Genomic DNA, 15,552 nt, shown 5'->3' with positions numbered 1-15,552 from the left:
CTTCCTAATTATTTGCTGTACCGGTGTGCTGACCGTCTCTGCTTCATTGTGCTGTTTGTAATTCAATTCAGTCCAATTCCCAGCTCTTCACTCTGCATGGTAATATTTGTTCTAGGTTAATGGATTTGTTCTGCTACCACATGGTGGCTGGAATGAATATGCACTGATGGATAATGCACAGGTTTCATGCATAGAATAAGAATATGAACAGAAAATGGTCACTATCGGGAGCCAGTAACTGATGAGACCCAGTACCCTGTGGTGGATAAACAGTTAACCTGCAGCAGAATGATTGCCTAAGAATATCACTACTAACTGATTAAATATCAAATCAACTGTGATGTTGGAAAATACTGCATTGGTTTCAAGCTGTCAGCTTTGATTTGTTTTGCACATTCATTCTCATCTGATCTGGGTTGGCTGTTTTCACATCACTGCTGTTCAGTCTAATTGTGTGCCAGCTCTGTGGCTTGTGCTTTCAGATTTGTACGAAGAACGTGATTTTTCTTGGAGCTGCTTTTCTGTGAGCAAGGAATGAAGTCATTGTTTCGGACTGCACTTATGACCATGAGGCTAAAATCTTGTCAAGAAACTCCTTGTGTGAACTGGATTCTGTAAATCCACATGTGCCCTTAACTGCATCCTCCTATCTTCTGAAAAGTCAGCTGATTAACATGCTAGTGAGATAAGTCAGGCTGGCTTATTTTTCATATCATATCCAAATGAACAACGTAACAACTGCAGTGAATTTCAACTTGATTTGTAATACTGCTTGTGACACAGAAATAACACTTGCCACATGCTCTGTTGGCAGATTATGTACAACTATTCTGACTTCTAATTTCTCTGAAACTGTTAGACACTACACTTAAGGAGAGGACTGTCAATCCATCCTCTTGTTTGTTTTCATTACCAGATCTCTCAGATTGTGTTTCTGTGTGCTCTTTCTTTGTTGTACCTTTGAGGAATTAAGTCTCAGAATTTTGAATCTGACTTCACATGAAAGCCGTTTACAGCTTAAACTAAAAATTCATTTCAGGCCAAATAGTTGAAAATCCTGAAACATGACAGCAAGTTCATCTTGTGCATGATGTGGCTAAACTGTTCTCCTTGATGATGTGCTGCTGAGGTGCAATAGATGGGCCTATGTAGGAGAGCCAGAAGCAAAGAAAGAAACATCTATATACTGGTGTTCATGCCCCTCGGACTCTTCCTGAAGTCTGCTTACTTTTGTAATGTAGACAGCTTTTAATTTTAGAGATGGATTTAGGTGGGGGGGGGGGGGGGGTGGAAAAGAGTGATAAGGACATAGGACTGCATCCTGCATGAGCTGTTGCTTAGTGCTCAGAAGAGGAAGGCATTCTCATGGGTCTGTCTCATTGCCCAAGCTCCCATGTATGAGGACCTTGAAGCAGTTGATGACAAGTAAGCTTTGCATGTAGTGCTGTAATAGGATGCTGACTTTCAAGACAGTTAGCATATCTCCAAGTTACTTCCACCGTGCTTGAACGTCAATGTTTTTCAAATATCAGTTGTGGAAACAGGTGCTTTGGACAAACCTGGAAACTGGATTTGTGAGCACGCGTACTTCCATGTTCATGGCTTGGTCCCTTCTAGGAATGCACCGCAGAGAGATGAGCACCATTGGACATGTTGCTAAACAAATGGTAGCAGTGCACTCACATATGCTGAGTTGTACTGATCATTATGCCACTCAGGAAGAGATCTTGATGCACCTAGCAAAGACTCCAGTTTGTGTTGTTTCTGTAATGAAAAACTGGTAACCAACTCTGTCTCTGCTTTGGGAAGAAGTAAGCAGCATCCATTTGCGTTCAGGGTGGCATTCCTGGTGATCTGTGGCAGACTTGGTAACCTGATAATCTGAACCAAATAAGTCTGCAGTGCTCCAGAACATTGTTGATTAGTTATTGATGGAACCTGGAGAGGTACACACGGACCTCCGATAGGATTCTAAGCTTTCTGTTCCCCAGATTATCCTACAGATTAGTAGGACAAGGCAGTCGTGGCCGGACCAGCATCAAGAAGCTTACAGGTACTCAGTGCTGTGGTTTTATTTGACTAAACACCAGCAATATAACCTCAAACACACTCCCTGGTTTTTAAAACAAGGCTTTGACCAATCTGTCCTTGCATTCTCTCATTGTAGGTAAGTGAAATGCATCCCTTTAGCAGAGTGCACTAGCTCAGACAAACAGAAACTGTAACAAAAGCAAAGTAATGCAGATGCTGAAAGCTTGAAACAAAATGCTGGAAATACTCAGGTCAGGTCACATCTGTGGAAAGAGAAACAAAGCTAATGTTTCATGTTGATGACCTTCTGTCGGAACTGATGAAACTTCTTGGGTGGACTTCTCAGTCGTTTGCTTTGGACTGGTTTCTATGTGTTCCAGAGAAGTGGCTGGTCAAAATAAAACAATTTATTAGCATTTATTTCACTTAAGTATGCTATTAACTCCAACTTAATTGTATTAATTTACTTTCATACGTTCAAAAAATACTTCGGACCGACTTAAATTTCGGGACATGTGTGGCAGAATGGTTGAGTTATCTCATTGTCTGAATACAAGTTGGAAATTATCCATAGTCTGAGGAGCTGACTCAAAAAAAGCTCGAGTTCTTCAAATAGAAGTGACCCTTATTCCTAGTTGTTCTACTTTTCAGATTTTCAGGAAGGGAATTTGTAAAGCATGGTTATTACAAATAGCTATAGTTGAGGTGGATCCAATCAGCTTGATCATCCAAACAGATGACTTGCATTCTCACTCATGTCATCAGACCTACTCTGGGATGAGTCTTCAGCCTCCTACATTACCCAGAAGATTTCAAAGAAATTCTTTGGATAACGTCCTAAACCCTTTTCCTGCCAGTTTTGACAATGCCTGTTTATTTAAAAGGGGAAGATTCTATTTGAATCTGTATGACTTTTGAAGAAGTGGGATCCCAACTGTTTAGTAAAAAGCCTGGCTTAGTGTTTGGTATTGACCTTATCTACTTATCCGTGACATTTTATAACTTGCATACTATGATGAGGGCCCATCGCTGTTACCTTCTTTCAAGCCTGAAGAGAGTGGTTTGTCCAGTCTTCTGTCATAACTTAATCAAAGGAATTGGCTCTGTCACTCTTCTCACCACTCCCTCCATGGCTTGAATATCTCTCTTGCATTTTGATGATCAAAACTGAGCATGATATTCAAGGTATGGTTTGACATGGGCACTCTTAAGTTTTCGCATAGCATCTTCAGGCATATGCTCAACTCACCAAGCAATCTAACTCAGCATTCTATTTGCTTTATTTATTGCTATGCCGCAGTGATCATGCCCAGATTCCTGTCTGCTTCACCTTTAGCTATTCCTGTGCCATCTGCAATCTTGCACCCTTATTTCACTCTATTTGTAACTTATTTGCCCCATTGCAGATTTCATCTGGCTGCTTTGTTTATCAAAACTGTACTTAGTTTAGTATCACTTTTCAACTTGGACCAATGTGTACTGGATTTCTGCTGCATTTCAGTTATTATCTGCTGGTAATAGGGGCTCTCACAGCATACACTGGCATTCTGCTCAGTACTTCTCTTCTATGCCCATCTACATCACTCTCAACACGTACGCACTGTTCTTACCTTAACCACACCTGGGTTTTACTTCAAATTTACATAGGCTACAGCTGATACTGAAAGATTTCATGAAGAACGTCATCAAAGGTTTTTTGGAAATCTAAGCCATACCATGTCATGAGGCTTTTCACTGTTCACTTTGGTTGTTGTTGCTTCAAAAGAGAAGATTCATGAAACAAGATTGTCCCGTTCTCAAGCCATGTTGGCTATTTATTGGATTGCTGTGATATTGGTACTTCTGAAGTTGGCTCCTTACAATCCGTTCCATTGCTTTGATAGGTATTGATGGATCTGTAGCTTCCCGAACTAGATTTGCTCCCCTTCTTGAATATGGTATGACATTGGTGTTTGGGAGTAACTTCCACAATCTTACTTTAAGGCCGGAATTTTATCCCAAAAGAGCAGTGGGGCTTGAAGGGGGGGGGGTTGGGGGGCTGGTGCGGGAAGTAAAATGGACAGTTAGGCTTGGGGGGGCCCTTACCGTCCCACTCCCATCTCCGCCGCCATTTAATGTGGGGTGGCGACAGCGGGAAATGGCCTGCCTGCCCCAGGCCAATCAAGGAGCTTAAGTGGCCAATTAACAGCCATTAAAAGGCCTCTGCCCACCACCACGGGGATTTTACAGTTGGCAGGCAGGCAGTCGAGGCCTCAGAAAAGCCGTTGATAAAAGTAGGCGGCCTTCTGGTGACCTGGTGGCGGGGCCCTCCTGATCAGGCACCCTCTGCCCAACGGAGGGCCGCCCCCCCACCTCACTGGGGCCCAACCGATCACCCCAGTGAAGCCCCAAATACACTTACCCATTCTCCGGTACTCCCCAGCATATTCGTTCGTCAACTGGGTTGCACTCCCGATGGCGCTGCTGGGACAAAGAGCTGCCAACCCACTGATAGGCCGGCAGCTCAATTAGGTGGGATGTCCTGTCTCCCTGGCATCCCACCTAAGACTAATTAAGGGCCTGAGTACTGTAAAATCCAGTCTGGATCCCCAGGCCTGAAGGAGGCAGAATCGCCACCAACGTTTCAGTTGGTGGATGGCTCCCCTCTGGCCTAACTCGTTTGTGATTGTTAACACTTCACAGATTACATCCCTGGTCTATTTAGGAAATCTGGGCAAGCTGACTTCCTACTGCTGAGATTTGTTATTTGAGCCCTGTATACCTATTTAGAACCTCTATCATTACCAAAGCCTTTGCAGCTGCTTGGGTTACATACATCACCGAGGGGTTTCTATAGTCTTCACTAATAAAAACTTGAAGGAATATTCATTTCATGTGCTAACTGTTTTCTGGTCACTCTCCATTTCATCATTATTAGTTTCCTTTTTAAAGTTCTCTCATTTTCCCTCACTGTCCTCTTGCTGTTATAGCGCTGAAAGTATTTCTTGCTGTTACGTTTAAAATCCACAGCCATTGTCATTGGTTCCCTCTTTACTCCACTAACTATTTTTTTATTTTTTTCTTGTATTTTCATTCGTGGGATATTTCAAAGCCATTTATTGCCCATTCCCAATTGCTCTTGGAATGAGCACCTTCTTGAACTTCTGCAGTCCTTCTGGTGCACACTGTTAGATGAGGAATTCCAGGATTTTGACGCAGGGACTATGAAGGACAAGTGATACATTTCCAAGTCAGAGTCATATACGATTTGGAGGGGAACTTGGAGGTGGTGGTGATCCCATGCACCTGCCGCCCTTGTTCTTGTTAACAGTAGAGGTCGTGGCTTTGGAAGGTGCCATCGTAGAATTCCTGGTGAGTTGCTGCAGTGCATCTTGTCAATTGTACAAAGCGAGTTGGTGGCGCAGGGAGTGAATGTTTAAGGTTGTGCCTGGGGTGTCAGTCAAGTGGGTTGTTTTGTCCTAGATGGTGTCAAGCTTCTTGTCTGGATGAGTGCAGCTCAATCAACACTCAAGAAAATTCCATCACACTCTTGACTTGTGCACTGATGATGGTGGACAGGCTGTGAGGAATCAGGAGATGCGTGGCTTCTGCGGAATTCACAGCTCTGACCAGCTCTTGTAGTAACAATATTTATATGGCTGGTGCATTGAATTTTCTGTCAGTGGTGACCCCCAGGATGTCGACGGTGGGGAATTTAGTGATGTTAATGCCGTTGAATGTCAAGGGGAGATGGGTAGATCCTCTCCTGTTGGAGATGGTCGTTGCTTGGCACTTGTGTGGTGTGTATGTTGCTTGCTACTTACCAGCCCAAGCCTGAATGTTGTCCAGGTCTTGCTACATACAGGCATAGACTGCTTCATTGTCTGAAAAGTTGCAAAAGGAAATTAACACTGTGCGAACATCCCCACTTTTGACCTTTTATTGAGAAGATCATTGAAGCTGAAGATGATTGGGCTTAAAACACTACTGTTATGGTCAGGTGAGGAGGGGTCGAAGGGCTTCCCTCTTTTCCCTTGTTCTCTCTTTCTCTTTGTTAGACCACAACAGGTTTATTTCTCTCTTTAAAGTGGATGTACTTGCCAATTCAGTGAGTGTTTGGTTATTTATGTGCGATGATCATAAAAAGAACCAATCGGACAGGTTTTCTTGAGTTCACCAAAGAAAGAGGATAGTTTTATTGTACCTAAACCGATCTAAGTAAAATAATAAACTGCACTCCAACTTTCTCACAAACACACACTCAAGGTTCTCACATACACAAATAGAGTAGGGAAGGGTAGATTGGTTGAGTTAGAGTCCACAGAAAAAAGGGGTATACAGTCTGTGAAGTTTGGTGGTTCAGCTGGCTCCTGGCAGAATTTGGTGGTCTTGAGGCTTCTGGTTTGAAGAGATAGATGGCTGATTTGGTAGGACTTTTGGAGACAGCAATGCAGATGATTTCCTCCAATGAGTCTCTGATTGCAGTTGGAGTATAAAGAGGTGGTCACAGTCAGCAGACAGGGTTCAAAGCTTGCAAGCTGGAATGGAGAGAGAGAGAAAGAAAATGGAGCGACCCCCACTTGGGTCTGCACTTGTCAGAGTCCAATACCTGTCAGCCTGCTGCAGAGAAACACCAGGTTAAAACACAGATTGGGGTGGGGGGGGACTTGTCACATGACAGTCACCAAGTGTTTCAAGCATGGTCATCAGCAGTGTGTATTTTGTCCATCTTAACAGCCCATGTCTGGAGATTTCTTTCTCACAACCAGTGTACCATTGTTCAAATGATAGTTTTGATGCCTTGCTAATGGGAACAGGCAGTTCCCTTAAATTTTCCAGGTCTTGGTTCTTGCTGGGACGGGACAGATTCTTCGTCTGCACCTCACAGGTATTGAAATGTAGGATACAGTGTTGCAAATTAGGGAGGCCATCTTAAGCTGCTAGCAAAGTCACCTTTTATCTGTTCCGTCTAAATTTCTTTTTAAAAAAAATTCACGTCTCCAGTCAGTGGATTAAAAAAAAATCATTCAACGTAGTACATTGGCGTGATACTACGCTGAGGAAATTCTGCAATGATGTTCTCGGCTAAGATAATACTCTACTGAAACTGCTTATTATCTTCTCCGTGGACCTCCTCTCACCTTTCAGCAGGCATTGTGTCCTATTGTTTCTTTCACTTCTAATTATCTTCAACTTTTTAGGGTTGTACTGACCGAGCCTATTTTATTACTCTTAGATTTTTATCCTGTATTTTTTTCCGTATATTTTTGGAGGTATTCAACTTGACTTGTCCTCCCACATTTAATAAATTTCCAGCCCACCCGTTTTACCATTGCTTCATACCTTTGTATTTCGCATTTTATAACGTTAAATACCCTGGTATGAGACCTCAGCAATGTTGAATTCTCAATTTATGTTGCTCTTATTGTGTGCTGAAAGGTCAGAGAAGCTTCAAAATTAGTTCCCATTGAGGATTATTAACTCATATAATGCGTATTAGCTGAGAATGGACATGGATAGATAAATTTTGATTTCAAACTGCTAGAGGCTCAGAGATATATGACCATATAACCGGACCAACATGTTAAAAGCTGTAACTATATTAAGCCCAGTAGAATAGGGATGATGTTTTATTTTATTTTTATTTTATTTTAGAGATACAGCACTGAAACAGGCCCTTCGGCCCACCGAGTCTGTGCCAACCATCAACCACCCATTTATACTAATCCTACACTAATTCCATATTCCTACCACATCCCCACCTGTCTCTATATTTCCCTACCACCTACCTATACTAGGGACAATTTATAATGGCCAATTTACCTATCAACCTGCAAGTCTTTTGGCTTGTGGGAGGAAACCGGAGCACCCGGAGGAAACCCACGCAGACACAGGGAGAACTTGCAAACTCCACACAGGCAGTACCCCGAATTGAACCCGGGTCACTGGAGCTGTGAGGCTGCGGTGCTAACCACTGCGCCACTGTGCCGCCCTTGAAAAGCTACCATGTTGTGGTCACCATAGGATAACAGATAAAGCAAATAGAATGCTGAGTTAAATTGATAGATAGCTGAGCATAAATCAGAAAATGCTATGCCAAACTGGCATCAGTTTAAATTAAGCTGTCAGATTATATTTATCAACCCAACTGGTTCATTTAATGACTCTTAGGGAAAGAAATTTGTTGTCTTTACCCAGTCTGGCCTGTGTGTGACTCCAGTCTCGCAACAATATGGTTGACACTTAACTGTCTTCTCTAGTAGCCATACAAGTCACTCAGTTAGGGATGGGCAATAAATGCTGATCTTGCCAGTGACACCCACATCCCAAGAATTTAAAAAAAAATGACAACACTGCTAACAGAAATTTATATCCCATTGAGTCATTGTCCCGAAAAAGACAGATGAGGACCAGATTCAAACAGATGCAGAATCTAGCTCTGAATACTTTCAATTGAAGACAAATTTGTGATGTGTCTGTTTAATTATGAAATAATAAAACAGACTCTACCACACATCTCTCATTTTTATGATGGAGCTTCGATGATGGTTCTATCTACAATTGCATAGCAAGTGCTAACTTTGAATTTAATACAGAAGTAAAGAATCTTGGAGAAGTAAGAGTTGGGCAGCTTTGTTCACATTGTTTTAGTGGAAACTAACTTTGAGGAGTGGTAGGTGGGATTGCCTGAAATAATGCTTTATTCTTGAGCAAAACTACTTAAAGTACAAGCTGTAAGTACAATTATGGGAATAAAGGTGCAGTTTGTCTTTAAAGCTGAGTTACCTTTCCAATGCCACAGGATTTAGCTGCTTGAGATCAATGCCGTAGTTTGGAGAATGTAAGAATGTAAACCATTGGGTAAGTCAGTTATATTATTGGGTTTTTACACTAGAAGTTCTCCTTGAATTCAATATCATTGGCCATTCCATAGGACGTCGTGCCCTGTATGAACTAGCATGTACCTTTACCTAATATCTGAATATGATTCCCAGAAGACAAACTGAGAACCTTGCCAGTGTAAATATACTATGTGCTTTCACACGATCACTTTTTCAATAGGTGGAAAAACATACTTTCTTATCACACCAAGTTTAAAAACTACTAGACAGACTTATTTAACAGTAGATAGATATAAAAACAGTACTTTCTGCAGGCAATAGATTGACAATAATTGCAAACTTTACTGTACTCCTCAGTGTTATAACAACTAGAACTCTTCTCCCATGCTTTCAGCATGAAATTGATTTTTGACATAACTTGCGTTGTGAAACACTACCAGGAAGCTACACCTAGTCCATAGGAGCTGGAGGAGGCCATTTGCCCCTTAGAGCCTGCTGTGTCATTCAACAAGATCAAGGCTGATCTTGTATATCTCTTGGCTTCAGACTGTTTTCTCACTGGGATAAAGTACATGCCATTCATGATTCTTAATGAAAGCATTTTAGAACAAGCCCCAGTTACAAATAGCATAACTTCTTAGATTGACAACCACTTGCAGTATTCAAACACAGATAATGCTTGGGGACTGCGCCTAGATCTCTTGTGCCTCAGTAGGTTTAAATTAAATAGCTTGGACATTTGAAATAACCTAAATGCACCTCTTAAATTCATTGCAGCCACTTGTAGCTGCATCTTTTATAGATTAGGATCTTGATGTAAGCAACTAGTAACAGTTCATTCCCTTTAGTTAAGATGAGTTTTAATCCCAAGTTACACACAAAACCTCATTGTATGCTTTGTTGTCTGGAAATCACAGCAGTTCAAAATTCAGTCTCATTCACTCATATTTTCTATAAACGTATCTGCCAAATATCTGATCAGTTCCCTGTTGAATTTTATGATGCCATCTATCTCCATTGAGTAGGCTCTATTTACCATCATTTGTATAAGGTAGTTACATCTGAAATGTTTATTAACTTTCAGTTGTAATTTTTAGCTGAACAGCAGCTCTCTGACCTCCTGAGTCAAAATCATAGGTTCCAGCCCCATTCTAGAATTTGAGCACATCTAGGCTGAAACTTGGATCTAGTGCAGAAGGAGTGCTACACTCTCCGAGGTGTCGTCTTTCAGATGAGATGTTAAAGTGGGGTCCCATCTGCCCTCTCGGGTGGATGTAAGTGTTTCTGTGGCACTGTTCAAAGAAGAGCTGGGGTGTATTCCCATTCCTCGGATGGTGATGGCAAACACGAGGGGACATAGCTTTAAGTTGAGGGGTGATAGATATAGGACAGATGTCAGAGGTAGTAGGGGCGTGGAACGCCCTGCCTGCAACAGTAGTAGACTCACCAACTTTAAGGGCATTTAAGTGGTCATTGGATAGACATATGGATGAAAATGGAATAGTGTAGGTCAGATGGTTTCACAGGTCGGCGCAACATCGAGGGCTGAAGGGCCTGTACTGCGCTGTAATGTTCTATGTTCTATTATCCTGGTTAATATCAATTCCAAAGCCAGCGTCAGTAAAATGGACTATCTGGTCAGCAGGTCTGGCAGCATCTGTGGAGAGAGAAGCAGAGTTAACGTTTCAGGTAGTGACCTGACAGAACTGTCAAATATTAGAAGTGTAATAGGTTTTAAGCAAATAAAGCGGGGGTGGGGCAAGAGATAGAAAGCAATGAAGGTGAACAAGGTAAAAGAGACAAATGAAAATCCCGTTGGAGAGAACAGCAGAACTTCTTCCAGACCTGCTGTGTATTTCCAACATTTCTTATTTTTATTTCAGATTTCCAGCATCTACTGTATTTAGCTTTTATTTTAGAACTTCTTCAAGGTCTACATGGCACTGAAACATCTGAAACTCTCAATAGAAACTTCAGGAAGACAAAACATTGACAAATGTTAGTGTTTTGCTGACAAAAGAAATCTTGATTTCACTTTCAGAACATGAATTGTTTCACAGTGGTTCACACTGATTCACCTGAGTGGCTGACTCAGGTTCCACTCCTCAGGCACAGACATTGGTTACAGAAAAAGCTGCTCCCTTGGCCCTCTCGCCTCTGAGCTTCCTCCTGTTGGTTCCCAGGAAAATCAATCAGCAGTCGCCTACATTATTCCCCATATGAAATTCAGGGGCTCCGAGGATGAAAAAAAAATGAACCCATGAATCTGCATTGGGAAATACAATTAGAGAAACTTGATTCAATTTATAAACAAAACTACCATCCAATCTAATCCCATTTTCCTGCACTTGGCCTGAGCCTTGTATGCTATGGCATTTCAAGTGCTCATCTAAATGCTACATAAGTGTTGTGAGGGTTCCTGCCTCTTCCACCCCTTCAGGCAGTGTGTCCCAGATTCTAACCACCCCCTGGGTGAAAAAATCTTTCCTCAAATCCCCTCTAAACCTTCTGCCCCTTACCTTAAATCTATGCCCCCTGGTTATTGACCCCTCCATGAAGAGAAAAAGTTTCTTATCTATTCTATCAATGCCCCTCATAATTTTCTATACCTCAATCAGATCCCCCCTCAGCCTTCTCTGCTCCAAGGAAAACAACCCCAGCCTATCTAGTCTCTCTTCATAGCTAAAATGCTCCAGACCAGGCAACATTCTGGTGAATCTCCTCTGCACCCTCTCTAGTGAATCACATCCTTCCTACAGTGTGGTGACCAAAACTGTACACAATACTCCAGCTGTGGCCTAACCAGCGTTTTATACAGCTCTAACATAACATCCCTGCTCTTATATTCTGTGCCTCGGCTAATAAAGGCAAGTATCCTGTATGCATTACTAACCACCTTATCTACCTGTGCTGCTGCCTTCATTGATCTATGGACAAGCATCCCAAGGTCCCTCTGTACTTCCTAGGATTCTACCATCCATTGTATATTCCCTTGCCTTGTTAGTCCTCCCAAAATGCATCACCTTACACTTGTCAAAATTAAATGCCATCTGCCACTGTATTGTCCTGTAATCTAGGACTTTCCTCCTCACTATTTACGACACCAATAACTTTCGTGTCATCTGAGAACTTACTGATCATACCTCCTATTATCATGTCTAAATCATTAATGTGCACTACAAACAGTAAAGGTCCCAGCACTGATCCCTGCGGTACACCACCGGTCACAGGCCTCCATTCGCAAAAACAACCCTGGAACATCACCCTCTGCCTCCTGCCACTAAACCAATTTTGGATCCAATTTGCCAAATTGCCCTGGATCCCATGGGCTCTTACCTTCTTAACCAATTTCCCATGTGGGGCCTTATCAAAAGCTTTACTGAAGTCCACTGCTTTACCCTCATGTACAGTCACCTCCTCGAAAAATTCAATCAAATTTGAAGAAGTCACTGACCTGAAATGTTAGCTCTGCTTCTCTCTCCACAGATGTTGCCAGACCCGAGTATTTCCCGCATTTCTTGTTTTTATTTCAGATTTCCAGCATCCGCAGTATTTTGCTTTTATTGTTAGACATGATCACCCCCTGACAAAGCCATGCTGACTATCCCTGATTAATCCCTGCCTCTCCACGTGGAAATTAATTCTGTCTCTCAGAATTTTTTCCAATAATTTCCCAAACACTGACATTAGACTCACAGACCTATAATTACCTGGTTTATCCCTGCTACCCTTCTTGAATAATGGTACCACATTTGCTGTCCTCCAGTCCTCTGTTACCTCTCCTGTGGCCAGAGAAGATTTGAAAATTTGTGTCAGAGCCCCTGCTATCTCCTCCCTTGCCACACATAGCAGCTGGGGATACATCTAATCTGGGCCTGGGATTTATCCACCTTTAAGCCCGCTAATACAACTAATATGTCCTCCTTTTCAATGCTAATTTGTTCAAGTATATCACAGTTCCCCTCCCTGATCACTACACCTACATCGTCCCTCTCCATAGTGAACACAGATGAAAAGCAATCATTCAAAACCCCACCTATGTCCTCCGGCTCCCCACACAGATTGCCTCTTTGATCCCTAATGGGCCCCACTCTTTCCCTGGTTATCCTCTTGCCCTTAACATACTTATAAAACGCCTTGGGATTTTCCTTTATCTTGTCCACCAGTGTTTTTTCATGTCCCCTCTTCACTGTCCTAATTACTTTTTTAGGTACCCCCCTCCCCCCCCTTACACTTTCTGTACTCCTCTAGGCCCTCCGCTGTTTTCAGCACCCTGAATCTGCCATAAGCTTCCTTTTTTTTCCCTTATCCAATCCTGTATATCCCTCAACATCCAGGGTTCGTTCTCTGGACTTGTTGGTCCTACTCTTCACCTTTTTGGGAACATGTTGGACCTGAACACACTCTATTTCCTTTTTGAATGATTCCCACTGATCTGATGTAGACTTTCCTACAAGAAGCTGCTCCCAGTCCACTTTGGCCAGATCCTGTTTTATCATACTGAACTTGGCCTTCCCCCAATTCCGTACCTTTATTCCCAGTCCATCTTTGTCCTTTTCTATAACTACCTTAAATCTTAGAGTTATGGTCACTATCCCCGAAATGCTTCCCCGCTGTCACTTCTACCACTTGTCTGGCTTCATTCCCTAGGATTAAGTCCAGTACCGCCCCTTCTCTTGTCAGACTCACTACGTGCTGGCTCAAAAAGCTCTCCTGAATACACTTTAAGAATTCTGTCCCCTTTAAGCCTTCTACGCTAATACTATCCCCTCTAATATAGGGGAAGTTGAAATCCCCTATTATTATTACCCTATTATTTTTGCACTTCTCTGAGATTTGCCTACATATCTGCTCCTCTATCTCCCTGATTGTTTGGAGGCCTGTAGTACACTCCCGGCCAAATGATTGCCCCCATTTTTGTTTTTAAGTTCTACCCAATTGGCCTCATCAGAGGAACTTTCTAAGATAGCATCCTCCTTACTGCAGTAATTGACTCCTTGATCAACAGTGCAATGCCACGTCCTCTTTTACCCCCTCCCCTATCACATCTGAAGATTCTGTACCCTGGGATATTACGCACCAGCTTGACTACCTCCTGAAATGAGCCATCCACATAGTTCTCCACCTCACAGATGCGCCACAGTGACTCCAGCTGCTGCTCGAGCTCCGAAACCCGAAGCTCAAGCTTCTGCAACCGGAGACGCTTTCTGCAGACATGTTCGCCAAGGTCCCATGGCACGTCCATGATTTCCCACATTGCACAGGAGGTACATTCCGCTTGGCCAAGCTGCCTTGCCATTGCTTAACTTTACAATGAAAACTTGCTAGTGTAATAACTTACCAACTATTTACAAGCAGCTTTTATCACCTGTACCTTTGAGGCTGAGTAAGAAAGAGACCAAAGAGCAGCTTCCACTGTCCCCAGCCAACGAAAATACCCACACTTAACTTACAGCCTCACTCCGTGCAAACAGCACTGGTATAGCTACTAAATGCTAATAATTTACAGGTAGCTATCCAAGTACTTTAATTTAAAAGGAACCTTTTTTTTTAACTCCAATCTATCTCAGCTGTCCCCAGGCAATAACAGGTGCTGCCCACCGACCAATCAGCGCACAGAATTTCAGTGATGTCACTATTAGTTTTTTTTCACTTAATCCAAATAGAGCGTGCACAGAAACAGTCAGAGAGTCTGCCGCCGTCCCGGACATCAGGTAGGTGAAGGGCCTCAAGACCCGCTCTACTTTATAGCTCTTCAGCCCTGTTCCTTTCAGGTCCACCGCTGCCCCGGACGTCAGGTTTGTTTCCCTATTTTACAACAATGAGCACACTTAAGCACTGATTGGCTTTGAAGCGTTTGGGATGTCCTGACATTGCGAAGGTTTGTTTACTCTTCTAACTATGTAAAGTAATTTAAATTAATTCCTCTGTGTTGAATGTCAACACCTTTTGAAACTTACATATTTGTGACAGTACGTAAACTTAGCTTTAAGTAAGGTCACTGAGCTGGTTTAAATTGGTTTTGTCAACATTTGATGTCATTGAAATAACTAATTCAAGTATTAGCTAAGCTGGTGGCTAATTGCAACTTAATTACAGATGAAAGTTTGGGGACAGGTAGAAATAAATCATGCTTATAAATTTAAACTTTTGTCTTTGAAAAATACAAACTGCATGTACTATTTCTTGGTATCTTGATGTTTAATTGAATCTGATGACAAAATTGGATTGCAGGTGAACAGAGATGAAATGTATCCAATTTTTATTTTTCCCTCTGCACAGATGATCAGAAGTCAACTAAACCAGCAGCCCCAATGGTACCTCCTAAGAAACCCAACCTCCCTTTGAAGGGTCATCCTTTCAGAGTATCCGTACCTCCCAGACGACCAGAGAAACCCTCGGTGCCACTACCTTTACCGAAGTGAGATTATTTTTCTGAGATTTTTATGGGATATTGATTATTGTTAGTGTTATTAATATACTTGTGGACTGAAGAAATGGACAATAAAAATACCTTATCATAAATGAAGAAATTTGTTAGTTGTGTTGAAACATTCTCTTGTTTTTGTGTGGGATATTTCCAGAAACAGGATTCCATAATTCTCATGTCAGCAATGAAGTTGGAAAGGGCTTTCCACCCTGGGCATTATGTTTTCCCCACAGGAAGGGAATGGCACAAACTGGTGCCTTTCACGTAGCA

The 15,552-nt window shown here is 42.3% G+C and overlaps 1 protein-coding gene across 5 annotated transcripts in view; it reads left to right on the top strand.

Moving 5' to 3' along the window:
* Nucleotides 1-15,552, top strand: part of opn5 (opsin 5) — a 473,827-nt gene that overhangs the window by 207,660 nt on the left and 250,615 nt on the right. For 4 of the 5 annotated variants that reach the window (XM_068024828.1, XM_068024818.1, XM_068024848.1 and 1 more), the window contains one exon: nt 15,135-15,273. In XM_068024828.1, the coding sequence (XP_067880929.1) occupies nt 15,135-15,273 (139 nt within the window). Of the gene's footprint in view, nt 1-14,466; nt 14,567-15,134; nt 15,274-15,552 lie in introns of those variants that run through there. The other variant, XM_068024947.1, reaches the window with a different exon arrangement.

The sequence above is a fragment of the Heterodontus francisci genome, chromosome 3, assembly GCF_036365525.1.
Source record: "Heterodontus francisci isolate sHetFra1 chromosome 3, sHetFra1.hap1, whole genome shotgun sequence".
NCBI lineage: Eukaryota > Metazoa > Chordata > Chondrichthyes > Heterodontiformes > Heterodontidae > Heterodontus > Heterodontus francisci.
The sequence above is the reverse complement of the archived record's forward strand: the minus strand, read 5'-3'. Positions and strand labels throughout refer to the sequence as shown.